The sequence below is a fragment of the Erythrolamprus reginae genome, chromosome 6 (genome assembly GCF_031021105.1).
Source record: "Erythrolamprus reginae isolate rEryReg1 chromosome 6, rEryReg1.hap1, whole genome shotgun sequence".
NCBI lineage: Eukaryota > Metazoa > Chordata > Lepidosauria > Squamata > Dipsadidae > Erythrolamprus > Erythrolamprus reginae.
In genome coordinates, this window is record NC_091955.1 from 67,397,134 (window position 1) to 67,422,567 (window position 25,434).

The 25,434-nt window shown below is 41.6% G+C and overlaps 1 protein-coding gene across 1 annotated transcript; it reads right to left on the bottom strand.

Annotated features, from left to right (window-relative positions):
• On the bottom strand, positions 1 to 24,505 carry GCAT (glycine C-acetyltransferase). The gene is made up of 9 exons (XM_070756155.1): positions 24,237 to 24,505; positions 17,718 to 17,848; positions 15,307 to 15,408; positions 13,947 to 14,093; positions 12,566 to 12,720; positions 10,531 to 10,613; positions 6,407 to 6,578; positions 4,176 to 4,297; positions 1 to 2,127 (listed from the first exon to the last, which is right to left on the bottom strand). Exons 1-9 carry the CDS (start codon positions 24,433 to 24,435, stop codon positions 1,976 to 1,978), a joined length of 1,263 nt encoding a protein of 420 aa, XP_070612256.1. The 5' UTR covers positions 24,436 to 24,505; the 3' UTR covers positions 1 to 1,975.
• Between the last annotated feature and the right edge of the window lie 929 nt (positions 24,506 to 25,434).

The following is a 25,434-nucleotide window of genomic DNA, read 5'->3' on the forward strand; positions in this document are numbered from 1 at the left end:
TAGAGAACCAGTCATTTTTTATTAATAATTCTTAGTATATTGTAAGGAAAATGAATATACAACAATGATGAGATTGCATAAAGAAAAACAATAAACTACTGCAATGTATGTATGTTCTGCTGCCTGGAGAGTCCCTGAGACCAGAGTTACAAATATGCTCTCTAGTGAGCGATCTGAAGAAACTGCTTCCATAAAGAGAAATTTGTGCAAGGATGAGAAGGGGGGGGGGGGTGTCACATTTCCTTCTCCTTCCTCCAACTTGATTTCTGCAACAAAGGGGTAAAACGGACGCCGCCCCCCACCTCCCCGACCATAAGACACAAATCAGAATGGGGCATTTTATGCAACCTTTTCCTTTGTGTCAAACTCGATTTCATTGAGGGCCACATCAGGGTTGTTTTTGACTTTGGGGAGCCAGGGGGGGGGGGAGAGTTTGTTTGTTCGTTCATTCATTCATTCATTTATTAGATTTGTATGCCGCCCCTCTCCGTAGATTCGGGGTGGCTAGAGAGTTGCCATAGAGTGTGGCCAGTGGGAGCATGACATCACTCGGTCCGCTTGGGCTCTGTTTGTGGCTGCAACAGCCTCCCGCAGCCCTCTGCCAGTGAAAACAGAACTCAGGGAGACCACACATGGCCTGGCCAGGCTCCGTTTTCAGCCACAAGGGCCTCCTGCAGCCTTCTGCCAAGAAAAACTGAGTCTATGCAGCCCCTCCCCAGTTCCATTTTTGGTGGCAGACGGCTACAGGCAGGCATCATGGCTGAAAATGAAGCCTCTGAGGGCCACATACAGTCCTCCCAAACTCCATTTTCGCTGATAGAGGCACTGCAGGTCAGTCCTTTGCTGTTTCCAGGGCAGCCCTGTGGGCCAAATCTAAACATGTCGCAGGCTGGATCTGGTCCCCAGGCCTTGAGATTGACACCCCTGTGTTATAAGCTCTGGTTGCCTTTTACCAAGGGAAGGGCAATCATTATTATTATTAATCTTCTAGCATAGTTGTAGTGTAATCAGGGGTGGGTTCCTCCCGGTTTGGACCAGATCACCCAAGCGACTAGTGACCTGTTGGTGATGTCATGATGGTGTCACGAACTTGGTTCGGTTGGTGCCAGTTCATGGGCGCCACCATCTTTTTTCCAGAATTTTTGACGATTTTTTTTTTTTACTGTTTGGATGATATTTCCTCTGCTGCTGCTTCAAAAAGAGCCCTTCTGCCCACCCGAGGTTGAACTGTCCTTTATTTCTTCTCCCAAAGCATAGCTGATCAGCTCCTCAGCTGTGTTTTGGGCCAATTCCAGCCACTGAGCGTGCACAGAAGCCAAATCGGACAAGGGAACGAGTGTGCGCGAACGGAGCGTGTGCATGCGCGCAAAAGTCACGGTGTGAACTGGCCGCGTGGTAAGTAGGAACCCACCCTTATTTATAGTTCTTAGAAGAACATAGATGTTCAATCATTGGAATTATGGCAAGCAGGGTGTCCAGGGGGAAAGCATTTTGAAATTCCCTGATATTTCCCTGTAACTTGCGCTCTAGTTAAGGCGTGGTCGTAGGTGACGTCATACCAAATGGCTAAGCCGTGGAGAAATATTGGTAGCTGAGGAAGCAAGTTGTTGCCACAGTCATGCTCATTTTTGCTTGACTCTGCCAGGCAGTGCAATCTGTTTTTTTTAATATGATTTTCCCTGACTTTTAAATATTTTAATACAGTTTGTTTCCCCCCCTGATTTATTCCATATTTTTCACAAATTCCCTGATAATTCCCTGATATTTCGCAAACCGCCAATTTCCCTGATAATTCCCCGATTTCCCTGTTTTCCAGGTTTGCTGGACACTCTATGCAAAATAATCCATATAAAAAGAGCAGACAGAGAATTCGGAACTATAATTTCCACAATCCTTGTCACTTGGGAAAGCAAAGAGGTATTTGGCAGCATTTGGTTCCCGTTGTAGAAAGGCACGGTGGTTTTCCTGCAGTTGCTTAAGGCAAGGCGCCATGTTTACGCCCCACTTCAATAAAGGCCTCCACACATCGATCAATATCCGCTTCGCTGTGAACAGCTGAGATTTGAACTCGGATACGGGCTTTGCCTTTGGGCACCACAGGATAGCTGAAGCCGATGACATAAATGCCTATTAGGTGACAAAAATGGTGCTGCTGTTAGTCCAACCTTGGTTTTGCTCTGGGGTTGATACGAGGGAGGGAAGTTGGGATGGCTACCTACACTTGGGTAAAAATGCTTCCCACTCATTTAATAATTTATTGGATTTGTATGCCGCCCCTCTCCGCAGACTCGGGGCGGCTAACAACAATAATAAACACAACATGTACAATCCAATAATAAGAAACAACTAAAAACCCCTGTTATAAAACCAAACATACACACAAACATACCATGCATAACTTGTAATGGCCTAGGGGGAAGGAATATCTCAACTCCCCCATGCCTGGCGGTATAAATGAGTCTTGAGTAGTTTACAAAAGACAGGGAGGGTGGGGGGCAGTTCTAATCTCCGGGGGGGGAGTTGGTTCCAGAGGGCCGGGGCCACCACAGAGAAGGCTCTTCCCCTGGGGCCTGCCAAACGACATTGTTTAGTCGACGGGACTCGGAGAAGGCCCACTCTGTGGGACCTTATTGGTCGCTGGGATTCGTGCGGTAGGAGGCGGTTCCGGAGGTAATCTAGTCCATTGCCATGTAGGGCTTTAAAGGTCATGACCAACACTTTGAATTGTGACCGGAAACTGATCGGCAGCCAATGCAAGCCATATAGATATATACCCACTAAAACCCTCATTGTGTATTGGACAAAATAAATAAATAAATAAATAAATAAATAAATTTCCCTCATACATTCATTCACTCGCCACTCTACTACCCATGTTCCTCCCCAGCCTCCTCGCTGTCCGACTCTGCTCCCACCTCTGCAGGCCACTGGCGGACCACAATAGAGAAGTTGGAAATGGCTAAAAGTTCAATTGATATTTGCCATGACTCGTCATAAGGAAGACGGTCAGAAACTATTTTCCACTCCCTCGATACTAAAGTCATAAATAATATAAGTTGCAGCTACCTAGGTTTCACTTAAATGTAAGCAAAAGTACCCAGTGGTAAGATCACTACAAGAGTGGAACAATCTACCTGGTGTGCTATAGGGTTTCTGTTTGGGCAGGGGGTTGAACTTGATGGCCTTCATGGTCCCTTTCAACTCTAACAATAAATAAATAAATACCCAGGAAGGTTGTAGGTTCTTCATCTGAAAAGGCTTTTCAGGAGGACCCGTTTTGAGGATGACTTAATTAGTTTTTCTGGAGCTAGTTCCCTGAAGTAGATAATCTCTGAGATAATCTTTCAGTTTGATAGTTCTGTAATTCTATGACATAAGTGTCACTTATGTCGCCAGGCTTGGGACAATTAGGTCTTGGTCCTCTGGCCAATGAAAGTGATGTATGGTTGAGATCTGAATGTGTATGACTGATTTTTAAAATATTGGGATTTTAGGCTATGCACGAATCCCAGCAACCAGTTAGGTCCCACAGTGGGTCTTCTCCAGGTCCCATCAACCAAACAATGTCGCTTGGCGGGACCCAGGGGAAGAGCCTTCTCTGTGGCGGGCCCGGCCCTCTGGAACCAACTCCCCCCAGAGATTAGAATTGCCCCCACCCTCCTTGCCTTTCGTAAGCTGCTTAAAACCCACCTCTGCCGCCAGGCATGGGGGAGCTGAGATGCACTTTCCCCCTAGGCCTTTGAAACTTTGTGCATGGTATGTCTGTATGTCTGATTGGTTTTTATATAATGGGTTTTTAACTGTTTTTAGTATTGGATTATTGTTATATACTGTTTTATTACTGTTGTTAGCCGCCCCGAGTCTGCGGAGAGGGGCGGCATACAAATCCAATAAATAAAATAAATAAATACATTTAAATTAATTGGATTTGTCTTTGTATTTCATTGTTTTATATTATATGCTGTAAGCCACCCCGAATCTTCAGAGAGGGGCAGCATACAAATCTAACCAACCACCCATCAACCAACCAACCAACCAACCGACCGACCGACCGACCGACCAACCGACCAACCAACCAACCAACCAACCAACCGACAGGCACAAGCAAACCGGGAGCATTTCACCCCTGGTATAGAGTATACAATATGAGCCTCCTATTTCTGCAGAACATTTACCTTTTTTTAGTATATCGTCAGCCATCACTGAAGCTAACCGGGCATCACCCAACATCACAGGGCAAATAGGATGATTATTGCCTGAAATTGTAAATCCAGCTGCTTCCATCTTACTTCGGAACCTGCAGGTCAGAGGAAAATCATCATTTGATCTATTTTATGCTAAATGCATATGCCTGGTATCTCAGTAATTCAATCCCTGGGAACAGTAACTTCCTAAGAGAATTCAGATGATAGGTGCCAATAGTTATAACAAAGTGAGAACCATTGAGAATATGTGTGGTATAAGGGGACAAGTTCTTCCTTTGAAAACAGAATAAGATCTAAGCATACTTGATGGTTCTGCAACACTCCGCGGCCTGCACTGGCTGCCGATCGGTTTCCAGTCACAATTCAAAGTGTTGGTAATTACTTTTAAAGCCCTACATGGCATTGGGCCAGAATACATCTGGAACCGCCTTCTACCGCACGAATCCCAGCGGCCGATAAGGTCCCACAGAGTTGGCCTTCTCTGGGTCCCGTCGACCAAGCAATGTTGTTTGGCGGGCCCCAGCCCTCTCTGTGGCGGCCCCAGCCCTCTGGAACCAACTCCCCCAAGAGATTAGAACGGCCCCCACCCTCCTTGTCTTTCGCAAATTACTTAAGACCCACCTTTGTCGCCAGGCATGGGGGAGTTAAGTTATCCTTTCCCCCTAGGCTATTACAAATTATGCATGGTATATTTGTGTGTATGTTTGGTTTTTTATAATAAGGGTTTTTAGTTGTTTTTATTAATTGGATTGTTCATGTTGTTTTGCCATTGTTGTTAGCCGCCCCGAGTCTGCGGAGAGGGGCGGCATACAAATCCAATAAATAATAATAATAATAATAATAATAATAATAATAATAATAATAATAATGATTTAGTTAGGCAACAACTGGCTCCTGCAACCAGTTTGTTTCTGTCCTTCTCCTTCTCACCATTGATGGCAAAGAAACTAAAATCCTTTGGTGACGTATGTACATAGACAACTCATTAAAGAGTCGAGATGGCTCCTGTTCTCTCAGCAGAAGACGGTCTGAAGTGCTTTCCCCATCTCCTAATGAACCATAAGAGGACTCAAAGGTCATTTGCCATGAAGGCACAATTACTCCAAATTCCATATTGCTGATCTCAAATCATTAGGAAGAGAACCAGAAGAAGCAGCGTTTGTGCTGTCAGTGTTGGATGTGTAGGTTCAACACATTATGACACCTTTAAGAAGAGGCCAAGGAAGAACTGAAAAAAATGGTGCTCATTAAACAGACCAAAGCAGCATATCCACAGAATGCTAAGGAAACATCAGAAAATGAAAGGGAACATCCTGGAGGAAAGCTACACTGGTGGGCTAAAATCAGAGACCCAGGTCACCACTTTTTGATAGAAGTTCTACCTTTTGTACAAGCTGAGCAAATTTCATTAGTTAAACTAATTGGCACAGTGGCATTTCATTGCTTTTGCCGGAAATATATCTGGCAAGGATTGGGGTGTGAATATAGAAAAGGCAAATCAGAATAGAATAGAATAGAATAGAATAGAATTTATTTATTTATTTGTTTGTTTATTTATTTGTTTATTTATTTATTTATTTAATTTGTATGCCGCCCCTCTCCGTAGACTCAGGGCGGCTCACAGCAATAGTAAAAACAATGTACAATAATAAATCTATTATTTAAAAATATCTAAAAAACCCTTATTTAAAAACAAGACATACACACAAACATACCATACATAAATTATATAGGCCTGGGGGAGATGTCTCAATTCCCCCATGCCTGGCGGCAGAGGTGGGTTTTAAGGAGTTTGCGAAAGGCAACGAGGGTGGGGGGCAGTCCTAATCTCCGGGGGGAGAATAGAATAGAATAGAATTTTATTGGCCAAGTGTGATTGGACACACAAGGAATTTGTCTTGGTGCAGATGCTCTCAGCGTACATAAAAGAAAAAGATACATTTGTCAAGAAACATGTGGTACAACATTAATGATTGTCCTAGGGGTCAAATAAGCAATGAAGAAACAATATTAATAAAAATCTTAGGATACAAGCAACAAGTTACAGACATACAGTCCTAAGTGGGAGGAAATTTGCTGGCTGGGGAATTCTGGGAGTTAAAGTCCAGACATCTTCAAATTGCCAAGTTTGGGAAACACTGCCGTAGAGCAACCTATTATTAGATAGATTAGAGTGAAGGGCACAATATATTCTCCCTTACTGTGAAGTCTTGGCAGCCATGGATTGCGCAATGGCATTGCTCTCCATCAGTAGGTCCAGAGCTTTGGAGGCACAGCCCACAACAGCAGGAGGCAAGCTGTTGGAGAAGAGGTAAGGGCGAGAACGTTGGCGCAGAAGATCTACGAGGGCTTTAGGACCAGTTGTATAGCCACCTACAAAGAGAAAAAGTATTTTTTTCCCTATAACAGGCACTTAAGGCTTGCAATTCACCAAACAGTTATCACCAATGAGTCTTCCAAGAAGATGTCATACTGTATTTTTTTGCTCTTTTTATAATCCAGACAGTGAAGAGCAAAAATCCCAATGGAATCTTCTCAACGCATAACTGGCGGTCTGTGCTCCTCTTGATAACTCATACACTTGTGCAGAAAAATGCAGTATTCAGCCAAAGGATTACTCAAGTTCTTTACTTCACTTTTGAAAGGACCCCCTGCATTAGATGCAGGAAGAATAAGAAGGACAATTCCATCTGTCCATCCATTACCCTGGGGGGGGAATTATTGACCCCCTCGGAGAGGGTCCGCAACTTGGGCGTCCTCCTTGATCCACAGCTCACATTAGAGAAACATCTTTCAGCTGTGGCGAGGGGGCTGTTTGCACAGGTTCGCCTGGTGCACCAGTTGCGGCCCTATTTGGACCGGGAGTCACTGCTCACAGTCACTCATGCCCTCATCACCTCGAGGCTCGACTACTGTAATGCTCTCTACATGGGGCTACCTTTGAAAAGTGTTCGGAAGCTTCAGATCGTGCAGAATGCAGCTGCGAGATCAATCATGGGCTTTCCCAAAAATGCCCATGTAACACCAACACTCCGCAGTCTGCATTTGTTGCCGATCAGTTTCCGGTCACAATTCAAAGTGTTGGTTATCACCTATAAAGCCCTTCATGGCATTGGAGCAGGGTATCTACGAGACCGCCTTCTGCTGCACGAATCCCAGCGACAGGTTAGGTCCCACAGAGTGGGCCTTCTCCAGGTCCCGTCAACAAAACAATGTCCTTTGGCGGGGCCCAAGGAAGAGCCTTCTCTGTGGCGGCCCCAGCCCTCTGGAACCAACTCCCCCCGGAGATTAGAATTGCCTCCACCCTCCTTGCCTTTCATAAACTCTTTAAAACCCACCTCTGTCGTCAAGCGTGGGGGAACTGAGACATCTCCCCCTGCCTATGTAGTTCTAGTGCATGATATGACTGTATGTATATTGGGGTTCCTTGCTTTTAGATTTTTAAATGTACAATTGTTAACTTAGATTTTAATTATTAGATTTGTCAATATATATTTTTATCATTGTTGTGAGCCGCCCCGAGTCTGCGGAGAGGGGCGGCATACAAATCTAATAAATAATAATAATAAGTGAATGGCAAACACAGACAAAATGTTTTGTTTTCCTTAAGTAAAGGTAAATCTATACTTTTAAATGGCCAGGGGCTGTAGATACAGAGAGGTAAAGACAGCATAGGATGGGGTGAAACTTGGATTTCCATTTTTTTCCCTTGCACTTAAAATAGGGCTGTTGTTCCTATCAATGGCTTAATTCACTTGTTACTTCTCATTTAACCCCAATCTGAAGAAAATGATGTTGATATTATTTGGTGGTTTGCTGCTAAATTTCATCAGGACAAGGTTGAGGGATTCTAGAAATGTCAAAAAATAGGCCTGGTTGATTGAATGTGGCCTGCAGCAAGTCCAGTTTTATTTAATGGTCATATAGATATTGCCAGAGATAGTATTTAGAGAGTTATATACGGGTGGAGGCTTGGCTAGGATTTCATTTCAAAAGGGTTCAGGGAAAGAACCGTTCTCCATAGTTAGAACGGAGAAAAACAAAGTGAAGGAATTAAGATATGGAAGTCCAAAATGTTCCCCATTTCATAAAAAAGTTTGTGTTGTGTTGGTGGATCAATTGCCGTTGATCTAAGCCACTCAGCTCCAGCCAGAAGGAGTAAATGTATTTATTGAATGAATGTTGAGGGATTTTATATTGTTATACTATTTTATGCTATTTATATTGCTTGTTTTATATTGTTTACATTGTTCGCTGCCCAGAGTCCGAAAAGAGTTGGGCAGTTTATAAATGTAATAAAATAAAATAATTAATTTGGTACATTCCCAGGGGCTACAGGTGACCAAGAAATTGACACAAATAGTATTATTTATTTATTTGATTTGTATGCCGCCCCTCTCCGTAGACTCGGGGCGGCTAACAACAACAATAAGACAATATAAACAAATCTAATATTTAAGTTAATTTTAAAACCCTAATTTAATAAACCAATCATACACACAGACATACCATGCATAAAATTTTTTGTAAGCCTAGGGGGAGGAGAATATCTCAGTTCCCCCATGCCTGACGACAGAGGTGGGTTTTAAGGAGCTTATGAAAGGCAAGGAGGGTGGGGGCAACTCTGATCACTGGGGGGAGTTGGTTCCAGAGAGTCGGGGCCGCCACACAGAAGGCTCTTCCCCTGGGTCCTGCCAAACGGCGTTGTTTAGTCGACGGAACCCGGAGAAGGCCAACTCTGTGGGACCTAACTGGTCACTGGGATTCGTGCGGTAGAAGGCGGTCCCGGAGATATACTGGTCCGGTGCCATGAAGGGCTTTATAGGTCATAACCAACACTTTGAATTGTGTTCAATCATTCCCTTAAATTGCCTTTTTCATGCAAACTTCTGTCTTGCACAACCTTTGCCAAAATGAAACCTACCAACCTGACAAGGAATAATGGAAATTGGTATCCAACATATCTGGGAAACACCAAATTGGAAGAGACAAAAATGGTGCCTTTAGCTGTAGCACAAGACCATAAATCCACACTCTCCTTCAAATGTATTTCCATGAAAGGAGGAAAGATCTACAAAAATGGTTATGATGTGAAGCAGGGGTGTCAAACTCGATTTCAATAAGGGCCATCTCAGGGTTGTGTTTGACCTTGGGTGTGTGTGTGGCAAGGGTGGGTATGGGCAGTTTGATGTCACTCATCCAGGCTTTGTTTTTGGCCACATAGAAACATAGAAGTCAGAAAAAGACCTCATGGTCCATGTAGTCTGCCCTTATACTATTTCCTGTATTTTATCTTAGGATGGATCTATGTTTATCCCAGGCATGTTTAAATTCAGTGGATTTATCTACCATGTCTGCTGGAAGTTTGTTCCAAGGATCTACTACTCTTTCAGTAAAATAATATTTTCTCATGTTGCTTTTGATCTTTCCCCCAACTAACTTCAGATTGTGTCCCCTTGTTCTTGTGTTCACTTTCCTATTAAAAACACTTCCCTCCTGGACCTTATTTAACCCTTTAACATATTTAAGTGTTTCGATCATGTCCCCCCTTTTCCTTCTGTCCTCCAGACTATACAGATTGAGTTCATTAAGTCTTTCGTGATACGTTTTAAGCTTAAGACCTTCCACCATTCTTGTAGCCCGTCTTTGGACCCGTTCAATTTTGTCAATATCTTTTTGTAGGTGAGGTCTCCAGAACTGAACACAGCATTCCAAATGTGGTCTCACCAGTGCTCTATATAGCGGGATCATAATCTCCCTCTTCCTGCTTGTTATACCTCTAGCTATGCAGCCAAGCATCCTACTTGCTTTCCCTACCGCCTGACTGCACTGTTCACCCATTTTGAGACTGTCAGAAATCACTACCCCTAAATCCTTTTCTTCTGAAGCCACGACAGCCTCCTGGAGCTTTTGGCCAGCCCAGCTTCCCTGGGCTCCGTTTTTGCTAGCAGAGGGCTGCAGGAGGCCATCGCGACCAATAAAAGAGCCTGGGAGAGCCGCGCACAGCCTCCCCGAGCTCCATTTTCACTGGCAGGGGGTTGCAGGATAATCATCACAGCTGAAAACGGAGCCCAGGAGGCTGTCCTGAGCTCCGTTTTTGCTGGCAGAGGCACTGTGGGCTGGTCTTTTGCTATTTCCAGGGCAGGCCCAGATCTAAGCATCCTGTGGGCCAGATCTGGCTTCCAGGCGTTAAGTTTGACATTCCTGATGTAAAGCAAAGCATAAATTAGTCAGCTGAAATAGAAAATAAATTGCCCTGTCTTTCCTCAAAGCTTCCAGGATTTAGAAACCATATATGTTAAAACCATTAGCTGAAACTGTTCACCTGCTGCTCCTCCAAGGGCTTTTCCAAGTGTTGAGTTGATTATAGTTACTTGATCCATCACTCCCAAAAGCTCATCGGTGCCCCTGCAATGAAAAAAGAATCTTAATAGTCTAGGGCAGGAGTCTGCAACCTTAAACACTCAAAGAGCCATTTGGACCAGTTTGCCACAGAAATAAAAACACCAGCAGTCACAAAACCTGGATGGACCTGGTCAATTCGACATCATTCACTCCCAGCCAGTCACATGGCCTCCCCCAGCCCTGCCTATCCATGTTTTGATGCTCCAGATGTTTTCTTTTCTGTGGGAAACATATATATCGCCCTAGCATAAGTGCTAAAGCAGCAGCCTGAAGATGACGAGTGGGAGCTCATCGAAATGTTGTCAGAAATCTCTGAATCCTACATGGGAAGAAACCCGAATATGCCAAGACCTTCACACACACACACACACACACACACACACATATATACATATACAGTGATACAAACTTAATTGGTTCCAGGACGAGATTGTAAGGTGAAAAGTTTGTAAGATGAAACAATGTTTCCCCTAGGAATCAATGGAAAAGCGATTAATGCATGCAAGCCCAAAACTCACCCCTTTTGCCAGCCGAAGCACCCATTTTTGCACTGCTGGGATTCTCCTGAGGCTCCCCTCCATGGGAAACCCCACCTCCGGACTTCCGTGTTTTTGTGATGCTGCACGGAAATCCCAGCAGGGGAAACCCAGCAGCGCAAAAATGGGTGCTTCGCTGGCAACAGAAGTCCGGAAGTGGGGTTTCCCAGTGAGGGGAGCCTCAGGGGAATCCCAGGAGTGCAAAAACACGGAAGTCCTCGAAACCCCACCTCCGGACTTCCGTGTTTTTGTGATGCTGCAATTTCGCTGAGGCTCCCCTTGCTGGGAAACCCCACCTCTGGACTTCTGTTGCCAGCAGGATTTCCCTGCAGCTTCGCAATAACATGGAAGTCCGGAGGTGGTGTTTCCAATGGAGGGGAGCCTCAGAGGAATCCCAGCAGTGCAAAAGTGGCAACAGAAGTCCGGAGGCGGGGGCATCCCAGTGGTGGCGGCTTGGGTTTGTAAGGTGAAAATAGTTTGGAAGAAGAGGCAAAAAAATCTTAAACCCCGGGTTTGTATCTCGAAAAGTTTGTATGACGAGGGGTTTGTAAGATGAGGTATCACTGTATATGTTTGTAGATTTTCACGGGTATAGGTATGAAGGTCTTGGCATATTCAGGTTTCTTCCCATTGCCTGAAATGTCGCCAGAAATCGCTGAAACTTACACAGGAAGAAACCCGAATATGCCAAGACCTTCATAATGAGAGAGGGAGATATATATATATATATATATTTCTCTCCCTCTCTCATTTCCTTCTCTAACTGTCTGTCTCTCTCTCTTTCTGTGTCTCTCTTTCTCGTTTGTGTGTGTGTGTGTGTGTGTGTGTTCCATCTTGAACTATTTCCCAAAACAGGTGAGGGTTGGTTTGGGTTGGTTTTTTTAATGATTTTGTTCTTTCTTCTTCTTTGGGTGCTTTTCACCATATGATTTAAATCAAGAGTCTTTTCAGGTTCCCAGATAAATGAAGCTCTTTCATTCCCCTGCTGTGGCTCCCTACTTCTGCTGCCTGCTGTCTGCCTGCAATTTGGCAGTTCGAATCTCACCAGGCTCAAGGTTGACTCAGCCTTCCATCCTTCTGAGGTCGGTAAAATGAGGACCCAGATTGTCGGGGGCAACATGCTGACTCTGTAAACCACTTAAAGAAAGCTGTAAAGGGCTGTAAAGTGGTATATGTCTAAGTGCTATTGCTATTACTTTAAACTGTGCTTTCGACAACATAGTTTATTTAAGAATCAGAGGATAATTTGTTGTTAGAAAGTCAGAAAACAAGCTGTGTATACATATATATATGTTATAAAAATGTACTTTTTGACAAAAAGCAAAGCAGAAAACAAATCTCTTCTCAACAGATACATTCACTATAAAGCTGCTTTTCTAACATCCTTTCCATTAAAAAAAAAAAGTAATGGTTTCTTACCTGCCATTAGGCCCAAGAAACCCAGTGGCATGACATTCATCGACAAAAACAAAGGCATTGTATTTCTGAGCGAGGCTACATATTTCCTTTAATGGGGCAATATCTCCATCCATGGAAAAAGCACCATCTGTAGCCACCATCCGCAGACGACATTTCTGTGCAGAACAGTGGGTGACAAGAGTATAGACGAGGGATTGTGGTTAGTTAAAAGGTTCTGAGAATTTTGTTTTGCATTGGTTTTGGGCAGATTTGTAGAAACATAGAAGATTGACGGCAGAAAAAGACCTCATGGTCCATCTAGTCTGCCCTTATACTATTTCCTGTATTTTATCTTAGGATGGATCTATGTTTATCCCAGGCATGTTTAAATTCAGTTTCTGTGGATTTACCAACCACGTCTGCTGGAAGTTTGTTCCAAGCATCTACTACTCTTTCAGTCAAATAATATTTTCTCACGTCGCTTCTGATCTTTCCCCCAACTAACCTCAGATTGTGGCCCCTTCTTCTTGTGTTCACTTTCCTATTAAAAACACTTCCCTCCTGAACTTTATTTAACCCTTTAACATACAGTATTTAAATGTCCCCCCTTTCCCTACTGTCCTCCAGACTGTACAGATTGAGTTCATTAACTGATCAGTTTTATGCTTAAGAACTTCCACCATTTTTGTAGCCCGTCTTTGGACCCGTTCAATTTTATCAATATCTTTTTGTAGGCGAGGTCTCCAGAACTCTATACAGTGCTCTATACAGCGGGATCACAATCTCCCTCTTTCTGCTTGTTATACCTCTAGCTATGTTTAGACAGCTAAACAATGTCGTCTGGTGGGACCCAGGGGAAGAGCCTTCTCTGTGGCGGCCCCAACCCTCTGGAACCAGCTCCCCCCAGAGATTAGGATTGCTCCCACCCTCCTTGCCTTTCGTAAACCTATTAAAACCCACCTCTGCCATCAGGCATGGGGGAACTGAGACATCTCCCCCTGGCCTATATAATTTATGCATGGTATGTTTGTGTGTATGTCTGTTTTTTAAATAAGGGGTTTTTAGAGACTTTTTAATATTAGATTTGTGATGTATTGTTCGTATTATTGTTGTGAGCCGCCCCGAATCTGCGGAGAGGGGCGGCATACAAATCTAATAAATAATAATAACTTATAAATAATAATAATATAATAATAATAATAATAATAATAATAATAATAAATAATAAATGCAGCCAAGCATTCTACTTGCTTTCCCTACTGCCTGACTGCACTGTTCACCCATTTTGAGACTGTCGGAAACCCCATAATCCTTCTCTTCTGACGTTTTTGCTAACACAGAACTGCCAATACAGTACAGTACTCTGTATTAGTCAACACTCAGGAGTCACCCAGCTATTAACCTGTGCCTCCTGCAATTTGACTTCCAGATCTTGCATATCCATGTGTTTGTAACGATACTTATTGGCTTTACAAAGACGGATTCCATCAATTATGGAGGCATGGTTTAGTTCATCTGACAGTATTGCATCTTCAGGTGTCAGAAGTGCCTGTAAATACCAGAAAACAAACAGAATAGTTATAAAAAACCATTCCCATCACAAATGGGAAATCCAACATTGCTAAAGTACTTATTGTTGCTGTTTGGGATGTTTGTATGTTTATTTATGGGACTACCTTTGAAGAGTGTTCGGAAACTTCAACTCGTCCAAAATGCAGCCGCGCGAGCAGTCTTGGGCCTTCCAAGAAATGCCCATATCTCACCATCACTCCGCGGGCTGCATTGGCTACCGATCTGTTTCCGGGTATAATTCAAAGTGTTGGTTATGACCTATAAAACCCTACATGGCACAGGACCAGATTATCTCTGAAACTGCCTTCTGCCGCACAAATCCCAGCAACCAGTGACGTCCCACAGAGTTGGTCTCCTTAGGGTCCCGTCGACCAAACAATGTCGGCTGGCGGGACCTAGGGGAACAGCCTTCTCTGTGGGGGGCCCAGCCCTCTAGAATCAGCTCCCCCCAGAGATTCACATAGTCCCCACCCTCCTTGCCTTCCGAAAGAGTTTAAAAACTCATCTTTGCTGCCAGGCCTGGGTTTTTTAGATCTTTCCCTTGACCAATGAATGTTTTCAGTATGATTGTTGAATGATTGGTTTGATACTTTTTCTTTTAATTAGAATTTAATGATTGTTTTCATGTATTATTAATTGGATTAATATTATTGTTCTGTTTTTGTACATGTTGTGAGCCGCCCCGAGTCCTTGGAGAGGGGCAGCATAGAAATCGAATTAAATAAATTAAATAAATAAATATTTTGCATTGTATTATTTTGTAGGCATGTAAATTATAATGATACCCAGGTAACAACAAATTATGAAATGTTTTTACTTACGGTAAACAGTTATTTTCCTTTGAGATCTGTTTTCATGTTTTGCTCTATACTCCTACATCTATTTCCATAAACAAATTTCTGGAATATTGTATAGATACGTATGCCATACTAAGCCATGATTTAACCATGATTAATTAAGCTACATTTGCTTGAGTTCACATAATACATTAATCCAGATCAAATCATATTTTATCATAAATCATGAGTGTAATCACTCTGCCATGATATCATGGTTGAAGGATCAGAACAATTTTTGTTATTTAGCACTACTCCAATGAATCATTCAGAAATTACTACGGTTGCTTTACAATTGTGATGGATAATCTATCCCTTCTCGCATCAATCTCCTATTTACACAAAATTAACAACCTCAAAGATCCCAGCATTGGCATCAAAGCAGCTGATGTAAAGAATGGCATCTTCTCTTTGATGGAAACGTGCAATCTTCTCCTCCAGATCCTTATGTATATTCTAAAAAAATTGGAAAACAGAGAAAAAAAATCCATAGGTTCGCCACCACTGATATATAGAGACCCCACATATCCTGGACATAAACTGTTTCAATTCCTCCCCTCAGGACAGTGCTTTAGGGCAGGGATCTCCAACCTTAGCAACCGCACAAATCCCAGCGACCGATAAGGTCCCACAGAGTTGGCCTTCTTCGGGTCCCGTCGACCAAACAATGTCGTTTGGTGGGCCCCAGGGGAAGAGCCTTCTCTGTGGCAGCCCCAACCCTCTGGATCAACTCCCCCCGGAGATTAAAACTGCCCCCACACTCCTTGTCTTTCATAAATTACTCAAGACCCATCTAGACCGCCAGGCATGGGGGAGTTGAGACACCTTTCCCCCAGACTTCTTTATATTTATGTTTGGGCATGTATATGTTGTTTGCTTTTTAAAATATGATAGGGTTTTATGTGCTTTTTAATATTAGATTTGTTTTCGCTGGAATATTGTTTTTATTATTGTTGCGAGCTGCCCCGAGTCTTTGCAGAGGGGCGGCATACAAATCTAATAAATTGAAATTGAAATTGTGGACTTCAATTCCCAGAATTTTTCAGCCAAAGGAAAGCTGGCTGAGGAATTCTGGGGGTTGAAGTCTGGGAGTTGAGTTAAAGTTGCCAAGGTTGGTGACCCCACTATAGGGCATTGCAGGCCAAAACAACTAGATACAAAGACAGTTTCCCCCCCCTCATGCCATCACTCTACTGGATACTCATTCACACACTGCAATCTAATGTCTATGTGTATTTATCCCTATAGTATGACTGTAGTATTATTATTTATCCTTATTATCTCCTGTACTACCTGCTCTTATTGGTATTATTATTATTATTATTATTATTCTGTTGCTTTTACATGTAAACTGAGAGCTTCTGCACCAGAGACAAATTCCTTGTACGTTTAATCACACTTGACCAAATAAAGTATTCAATTCAATTCAAAATGCAGCACATGAATGAAGGCAAATATACGTGTTCTGGGATAATATCGCAAGATCCAATTGGGTCGGTCACTGGGACCCAAAGTTTTGTCTGCCGAGCTAGAGAGAGCCAGCTAGAGAAAAGTTCCCTGAATATGGCTTCAAACACAAGTCCGAAAGCTCAGAAGACAAAACCTCCGTCTGGTCCCAGTGATCAAGCTGGATTGGATCCTGCAAAATGCAGCTCCTTCAAAAAGTTGCAGGTACTGCTATGGGAGTATCCCACAGGTTCCAAAGCACATTTTGCCTCCAAATAGAAGTGTTAAACAGTCCTAACTTTGTCTTGTTTGTGAAAACTTTTCATTCTTAAAAATTTTCCCCGCAGCAACTGCTAAGGAAAATCAAATTTTCAAATGCATAAAATTATAAAAAATGACAGACATTTGATTTTACATATAACGACTGCAGCAAGAATTATATACGCTCAAACTTGGAAACAGGGGACCGTTCCGACACTGCTTGATTTAATAACAAAGATATATGAGGTAGTAGAAATGACAAAGCTCACACATGAACTACAGGATAAAGATATCAAGGAACTTTTTAACCTAAAACTGTAATAACCTAAAGCTTTTTAACCTAAAACTGTAATTTAGATTGCTAAATATTAGATTTGTTACTATGCACTGTTTTTATCATTGTTGTAAGCCGCCCCGAGTCTGCGGAGAGGGGTGGCATATAAATCCAATAAATCTAATCTAATCTAATCTAATTTTACAATACTTGGGACAGGTGGTATGTCTGGATAACAAAATAATAATAATAATAATAATAATAATAATAACGCAAATTATACAAATAACTAAGAGAGAAAAATCAAACTGTTGTTAAAAGTAAATATTGTTGTTTCAAGGCACCATTATACCATGTAAAAATATAGAGGAAATGAAAGTAATCACATAGAAATGGATACTAATAAACTAATGAGATTTATGTGCATTAATAGGGAAAAATTGTTATAAATGAATAAGCTGCAAAAACCAAATATCCTGCAATTTAGCAGGTGCAACTACTAAGTTCTGATACCAAAAATAACCCATGTATAAAGCATAATGCTTTATTTTGTCTTGAGTGTATATATGCATGTAACTATGTAATCTTATGTAATTTCTTTTTTCTTCTGTAAATGTTGTGTTGTTTCTCTTTTTTCTTAATGTAAATAATTAATAAAGATATTTTTTGGGGGGAAAAACAAATTTTCAAATGCTTGCTCTGCAAATATAGTGCTATAAGGCATTATTAATTCAATTATAAAACCATAGCTTTTACACCGAACCCCATTCCTATGTCTTCCTACTTGTGTTCCACAGATGAAGCGGACAGAACTGAGGCCAGCTCCGTACTTCTCCAGAGCATCATGTCCAGCACGGATGACTTCTGGATGACTAGATAGTCCTAGGTAATTGTTGGCACAGAAATTCAGGATATCTGCAAAAAAAATGACAAGTGGTAAGAAGAGGAAATGAACTGGGCAGCCCCGCCATATGCAATTTCTTAAATAATTCTACGTTTCTATTATAGATACAAATACGTTCTATGTTTTGATTTGTAGATTGTAGATATATATGGTTTTACTTTATGTCGTGAGGTGGTTTTGTCCACTTATGCCCACTGAGCCGGGATGGCGCAGTGGTTAGAGTGCAGCATTGCAGGCTGCTTCAGCTAACTGCTAGCTGTAGTTCAGCAGTTCAAATCTCACCACCGGCTCAAGGTTGACTCAGCCTTCCATCCTTCCGAGGTGGGTAAAATGAGGACCTGGATTGTTGGGGGCAATATAACTCCAACACTCCGCAAGCTGCACTGCCTTCCAATCGGTTTCCGAACACAATTTAAAGTGTTGGTTATCACCTATAAAGTCCTACATGGCTTAGGACCAGATTATTTACGGGACCATCTTCTGCCTCACTCGTCCCAGCGACCAATTAGATCCCACAGAGTTGGCTTCCTCTGTGTCCCATCATTCAAGCAATGCCGGCTGGCGAGACCCCGGGAAGGGCCTTCTCTGTAGTGGCTCCGGTCTTCTGGAACCAACTCCCCCCAGAGATTCACACTGCCCCCACCCTCCTGGCCCTCCAAAAGGCCTTAAAAACATGGCTTTGCCAGCAGATTTGGGGCCATTGACCAATAACATTCTTCTCCTGCCAGTACCTATGAGTGATAGATGGATGAATGCAGGGGTGGGCTACTCCCTGAACGGGGGGGGCGGGGGGGAGCGCAGTGGGGTAGCAAAAACGGAGCTCCACCCCAGAGCACCCAATTTGCACTGAAAGATGTTGAAAGAAAATGCAGGGCGTCCTGCATAAGCCACGGCCACAGTGTGGTTGTAAAAATTTTGGCAGCCTTTCACTGGATGAGTGCTTTTTTAATAACGGGGTTTTAAATTTTGTATGTTATTTTATTGTTGTACGCCACCCTGAGGCCGTCAGGGGCTAAGCAGATTATCAATCTAAACAAACAAAAGAACAAACATTAAACAAACAAACAATTCTGTAAACTGCTTAAAGAGGGCTGCAAAAGCACTACGAAGCAGTATATGCCATTGCTATTATTCTGTTTAGCTTCTGCTTGTCAGGACTTCTGGCAGATACCATTTTGTCTCATGTCTGAGATTTGGATATATGAAGCTAGACTCTCAAGAATATTGGATAGATTTTCCTCAATAATTGGAGGTTTCGATACTATTAAAAAAAATTTTGCACATATGCAGATCCAGGCCTACTGGGTTATTAAAAAACACCCTTTCTTTACACTAGCAAATATGGGAGAAGGGACCTTTGTTTGGATCGTAATGTACAGAGTCAAAGCTATGGATATAAATGCAAAGATTAATCATGGCAATAGCAAGAACAAAGCTAAATTATAATATTATTTTAATATAATTTATGACCTATAAAGCCCTTCATGGCACCGGACCAGATTATCTCAGGGACCGCCTTCTGCCGCACGAATCCCAGCGACCAGTTAGGTCCCACAGAGTGGGTCTTCTCCGGGTCCCGTCAACTAAACAATGTCGCTTGGCGGGGCCCAGGGGAAGAGCCTTCTCTGTGGCGGCCCCGGCCCCCTGGAACCAACTCCCCCCAGAGATTAGAATTGCCCCCACCCTCCTCGCCTTTCGTAAGCTCCTTAAAACTCACCTCTGCCGTCAGGCATGGGGGAACTGAGATATTCTTTCCCCCTAGGCCTTTATAATTTATGCATGGTATGTTTGCTTGTATGTATGAATAGTTTTACAATAAGGGTTTTTTAGTTGTTTTAGTATTGGATTTACATGCTGTTTTTTATTGTTGTTGTTAGCCGCCCCGAGTCTATGGAGAGGGGCAGCATACAAATCCAATAAATAAATAAATAAATAAATAAATGAATGAATGAATAAATAAATAAATAAATAAATAAATAAATAAATAAATAAATATTCCAGAGATGGATCAATTAAGGTCCCAAATATGCATACTTGAATCCCTTTCTTGTTGGCTTGGAAACACCTTTCGCACTGATGGCCCTAAAGAAACATTAATAATAATTAATAATAATTTATTAGATTTGTGTGCCGCCCCTCTCCGCAGACTCGAGCCTGTGCTGTGAATAAATCTGGAAACAAATGAAAACTAAAGTGGGAAGTTGTTTCTAAATGGAAGGAGTAGGGAGTAAAATGATAAATATGGTTTGAAAAACAAAGGTGGAATTAAGCCTATAGGACAATCTAATCCTCAAAATTGGGCACATAGATTTTTTTCTAGAATTCCTGGGGAGGGGTGTGAATTAACTTTTTAGAGCAGCTTTTGATGTTTTGTGAAAACAATTCTGACTATATTAAATTTCTCATCACACATTTGATGAAAATATATTCCCACTTGCCGTATGGTTTGAGCGAGATTGATTAGCTGCATCTGAAGATTCTTAACTTTCCTATCATTAGAAAAAGCTTCATTCCTAGAGCTACTTTTTCCTTTACAATTGAAAAATGGCACTGAAAAATATGGGTAATTTGCAGATCACTTTCAATAAGAAGTTAGAAAATTTTGTTTTTAGCAAATCAACAAGCTAGGTTTTTTTTTTTTTTAAATCAAAACAGTATTACTTAAGATGAATTTTATTCCACAAAGTATTATTTTTCAAGACTACTGGACACCCCAAGGGACATATAAGGAAGATTGGGTTTGAACCTTTCTATGTTAGAAAGATCATGGTGACACAGTTCCTAAGAAAAAGATGTGGCTCTTTCTGCAAAGTCAGCAGGAGTTGTCCCATGCAAGAGAAAAGTACAGTAATCTAAAATAAATTCCCTGTAGAGTCTGGGCGATTCGCAGGAACTGAGTCCATTCTGACTCAGTTCTAACCGCAGCCACTGCCCAGGATTGAACTCTCTCTCAACCCAGGATTGAACTCTCAATGTAAGGGGCGTGCATAAACTGTAAGGGACGTGCATAAGTGCACCGTTGTGCCTACCATCTGTTGTGGTTAGCTCTGGCCCAGCTCCTGCCCCAAGGACTGTGGAGGTGGGGGAGACATCCACATGCTGCAGGCCTGTTTTGCCCCCCCCCGGTGGAATCTGCTGATGAGGGCTCCTCTGACCAAGAAGACATGAGTGACAGGGAGGAGGAGAGTGTGGCAGGCAGCTCAGAAGGAGATCAATTATCTAGCTCCTCCTTGGATTCAGAACAAGAGTTAATGATACAGCCACGCATGCAGAGAGCGATGCATAGGCAACAACAACTGAGAGATTATTATCAAAGAAAATGAGGCCACCTGTGGTTGGGTGGGGCTGTGGTAATTAGTGAGGCTGCTATAAATAGCAGGCTGTGGGTTTGGCCATTGTGGAGGATTGTCTGATCTTTGTGTTTCGTGACTGCTTTACTGACTTTGACCTTTTGTGTGCTGATTTTTCCCTGCTTTGAAACTAAACTAGAGCACTAGAGTGTGTTTCACTTTGTGAAAGAAGAATGACTGTGAATTGCCTCACAGCTGCAAGCTAAGTATCACAGAACTGATAAATCACCAGTTTGTTTGGAGACAAGTGCTCTTTGCTATACCAAAGGAGGGCTTGGTTTAATTTTCATTACAAAGAACATTGTTTTGAATTTTCAAACGTGTGTGTGTCTGAAATTTTACCTGTGAATTTTTGGGAGAAGTCTACCATAGAGCCCGACAGAACACCATCCCTATCTTACTACCCTATTGTCCAAATTTACCTGTACCTACTTTGCTTTTCAAGGTTGGTCCAGCCTTTTGTCCTTCCAAGGTGGGTAAAATGAGGACCCAGATTGTTGGGGATGATATGGTGACTCTGTAAACTGCTTAGAGAGGACTGTAAAGCACTGTGAAATGGTATATAAGTGTAAGTGCTTTTGCTATTTTGTTTATGTTCATATTAATACCTGCTATCTTATTTTGATAGATAGATAGATAGATAGATAGATAGATAGATAGATAGATAGATAGATAGATAGATAGAGATAGATAGATAGATAGATAGATAGATAGATAGATAGATAGATAGATAGATAGATAGATAGATAGATAGATAGATAGATAGATGCATACATAAATAAATAAAATTCAGAGTGGGAGGCAAGCATTTTCCCACCAAGCCACTGTAAAAGTAATAAAAATCTTAACTCTTATACTAGATCTGATTTTTTTTTTTTTAAATCATTTTTGGGTAGAGCTACCAGCACTTATTACATCAGATGATAGCCCAGTTTCTGCTTACCAAATATTTCAGTTCAACAAGAAACAGGAATATGATTTCCAGAAACTATTGCCCAATAGTTTCTGTATCACCCCCCTCCCCATAGCTTAGTTTCCCTTTTGTTTCTGAAAAACATATGAAGAAGGGTTACAGGAATTGGGTATGAGTAATTTAATGAAAAGAAGGACTAGGGAAACATGATGGCAGTGTTTCAGTATCTCAGGGGCTGCCACAAAGAAGAGGGAATCAAGCTTTTCTCCAAAGCACCTAAGGGCAGGACAAGAAGCAATAGGTGGAAACTAAACAAGGAGAGAAGCAACATAGAAATAAGGAGAAATTTCTTGACAGTTAGAACAATTAATCAGTGAAAGAGCTTGCCTCCAGAAGTTGTGAATGCTCCAACACTGGAAGTTTTTAAGATGTTGGATAACCATTTGTCTGAAGTAGTGTAGGGTCTCTGGCCTAATCAGAGGGTTGGACTAGAAGACCTCCAAGGTCCCTTTCAATTCTGTTGTTTATATTAATATTTGTTGTTGTTGTTGTTGTTATTGTTGTTATTATTGAATACAGCTCACCTGTATGGGACCCACGTTGCATAACTGACATTAATACAATCGAGAAAGTCCAGAAATACTTCACAAGAAGACTCCTTCACTCCCCCTCTTGAAACAAACTACCTTACTCCTCCAGGCTTCAAATACTACAGTTAGACAATTTACAACTACCTCGCCTCCGAACTGATTTAACTGTTGTTCATAAAATCATACACCATAACGTCCCTCCTGTTAGTGACTACTCCACCATCAACAATAACAACACAGGAGCACGTAATAGATACAAACTAAATGTAAATCACTCCAAAGTCGACTGCAGAAGGTGTGACTTCAGCAACAGAGTGATCAGTGCCTGGAACTCACTACCTGACTCTGTGGTTTCTTCCTCAACCCCAAAAGCTTTAACCTTAAATTATCTACTCCCCTTTTCTAAGAGGTCTGTAAGGGGCGTGCATAAGCGCACTATTGTGCCTACTGTCCCTGTCCTACTGTCCTATTATCCTTTTTATCAATACAGTACTTTCTTTTAAAAAAATAATAATAAAGTTTTATTTATGTATATATAAACATATATACATATCACACACAAAACAAAGATATTTAAAAACATTGGACATTTGCATAGCAAATCTGTATAACCATTCTTACTGTGCTCACATTCTATTACACAACTATTTTTACACATTTATTACAAACCAGTTTTTAAACAATAATCATATTTTAATATATCTACTTTTATATCTATTTTCCCTTTAACCTGTTAATCACCAAGAAATAGCTCTTTTTTATTATTAATTAAATGTACAATTATTACTTTATCCTTTTTTCCAGCCAACAATCACTACTTTCTATTTTGTTATAGAATAGAATAGAATTCTTTATTGGCCAAGTGTGATTGGACACACAAGGAATTTTTTCTTGGTGCAAACGCTCTCAATGTACATAAAAGAAAAAGATACACTTGTCAAGAATCATGTGGTACAACACTTAATGATTGTCATAGGGGTGAAATAAGCAATGAAGAAACAATCAATATTAAATAAAAATCTTAGGATATAAGCAACAAGTGACAGTCATACAGTCCTAAGTGGGAGGAAAAGGATGGTAGGAATGATGAGGAAAAACTAGTAGAAATAGAAGTGCAGATTTAGTAAAAAAAAAAAAAGTCTGATAGTGTTGAGGGAATTATTTGTTTAGTAGAGTGACTGCGTTTGGAGAAAAAAACTGTTCTTGTGTCTAGTTGTCTTGGTGTGCAGTGCTCTGTAGTGACGTTTTAAGGGTAGGAGTTGAAACAGTTTGTGTCCAGTTTATGTTAATACAAACTATAATTCTACAGTTGTTCGACAAATAAAATAAAATAAATAAAATAAATAAAATAAATAAAATAAATAAAATAAATAAAATAAATAAAATAAATAAAATAAATAAAATAAATAAAATAAATAAAATAAATAAAATAAATAAAATAAATAAAATAAATAAAATAAATAAAATACATACATACATACATACATACATACATACATACATACATACATACATACATACATAATTATCCTTCCCAACGGCTTACCTCCTCGGCTGCCTTCCACGTTAATATGCGGGCCTTGCTTTGAGGTTATCACCCTCTCGTTCTTCCAGGTCCCGGCCCCTCGGATACCCTCCAGCTCACCCTCCAGCAGGTGCTTGAGCTGGGCCAAAGCCGACTGAGCCCGCGAAGGGCTCCGTTGCCCCAGAACGAGCGGCGGCCATAAGAACTGCCTGCACCACATGGCTCCGAAGGAAAGCGCCACACACACACAGAGAGCGAGGGAGAAGGCGAGATCCGCTTGACTTCTTGTAAAAAAAGAGGTGTGCACGGAGCAGCCAATCGCAGAACAGAAAAGGCTCCAGCCGCACCAATGAGCAGCGGGATTTATTTAAAGAGACAGGAAAACGATAGGGGATGGAGGGGGGGGGGCGGCAGAATGGAACTCTAAAGCAGAGCAGAAATTGAACTGAAATTGGTAAGGAGCGGAATGAAAAATAGCCAGGTGGCTCCTATATGTCCTATATCTTCTCTTCTATCCCTATATCTTTTTCTGCTATTCTCTCATAGTTATATTTTACTCCTTTATTTTCTCCTCTATTCTCCCTTCTACCTGATTATATCCTCTATAACAGTGTTTCCCAACCTTGGCAACTTGAAGATATTTGGACTTCAACTCCCGCTGGCTGGGGAATTCTGGGAGTTGAAGTCCAGATATCTTCAAGTTGCCAAGGTTGGGAAACATTCCTCTATAACCCTCATTGTGTATTATTGTGTATTGGACAAAACAAATAAAAAAATAAAATAAAAATAAACAAGTAAGGCAGGTCCAACAGGAAAGACTATAAAGAAATCCGTTTGGGTCGCCACGATGCAAAAAGGATATTGAGACTTTAGAAAAGTGACAAAGATGATTAGGGGACTGGAGGCTAAAACATAGGAAGAACGGCTGCAAGAACTGGGCATGGCTAGTTTAATGAAAAGAAGGACCAGGGGAGACATGTCCAATATCTCAGGGGTTGCCACAAAGAAGAAGGAGTCAACCTATTCTCAAAAGCACCTGAGGGTAGGACAAGAAGCAATGGGTGGAAACTAAACAAGGAGAGAAGTAACCTGGAACTAAGGAGAAATTTCTTGACAGTCCGAACGGTTGATCAGTGGAACAGCTTGCCTCCAGAAGTTGTGAATGCCCCAACACTGGAAGTTGGACTACAAGACCTCCAAGGTCCCTTCCAACTCTGTT

Coding starts and splice junctions, on each gene's coding strand:
- GCAT (XM_070756155.1), bottom strand. CDS start 24,435: ATGTGGTGCAGGCAGTTCTTATGGCCGCCGCTCGTTCTGGGGCAACGG. Junction 10,614..12,565: donor TTTCTTGGGCCTAATGGCAG/GTAAGAAACCAT, acceptor TTTTCATTGCAG/GGGCACCGATGAGCTTTTGG. Junction 6,579..10,530: donor AGCCCTTGGAGGAGCAGCAG/GTGAACAGTTTC, acceptor TTCTCTTTGTAG/GTGGCTATACAACTGGTCCT.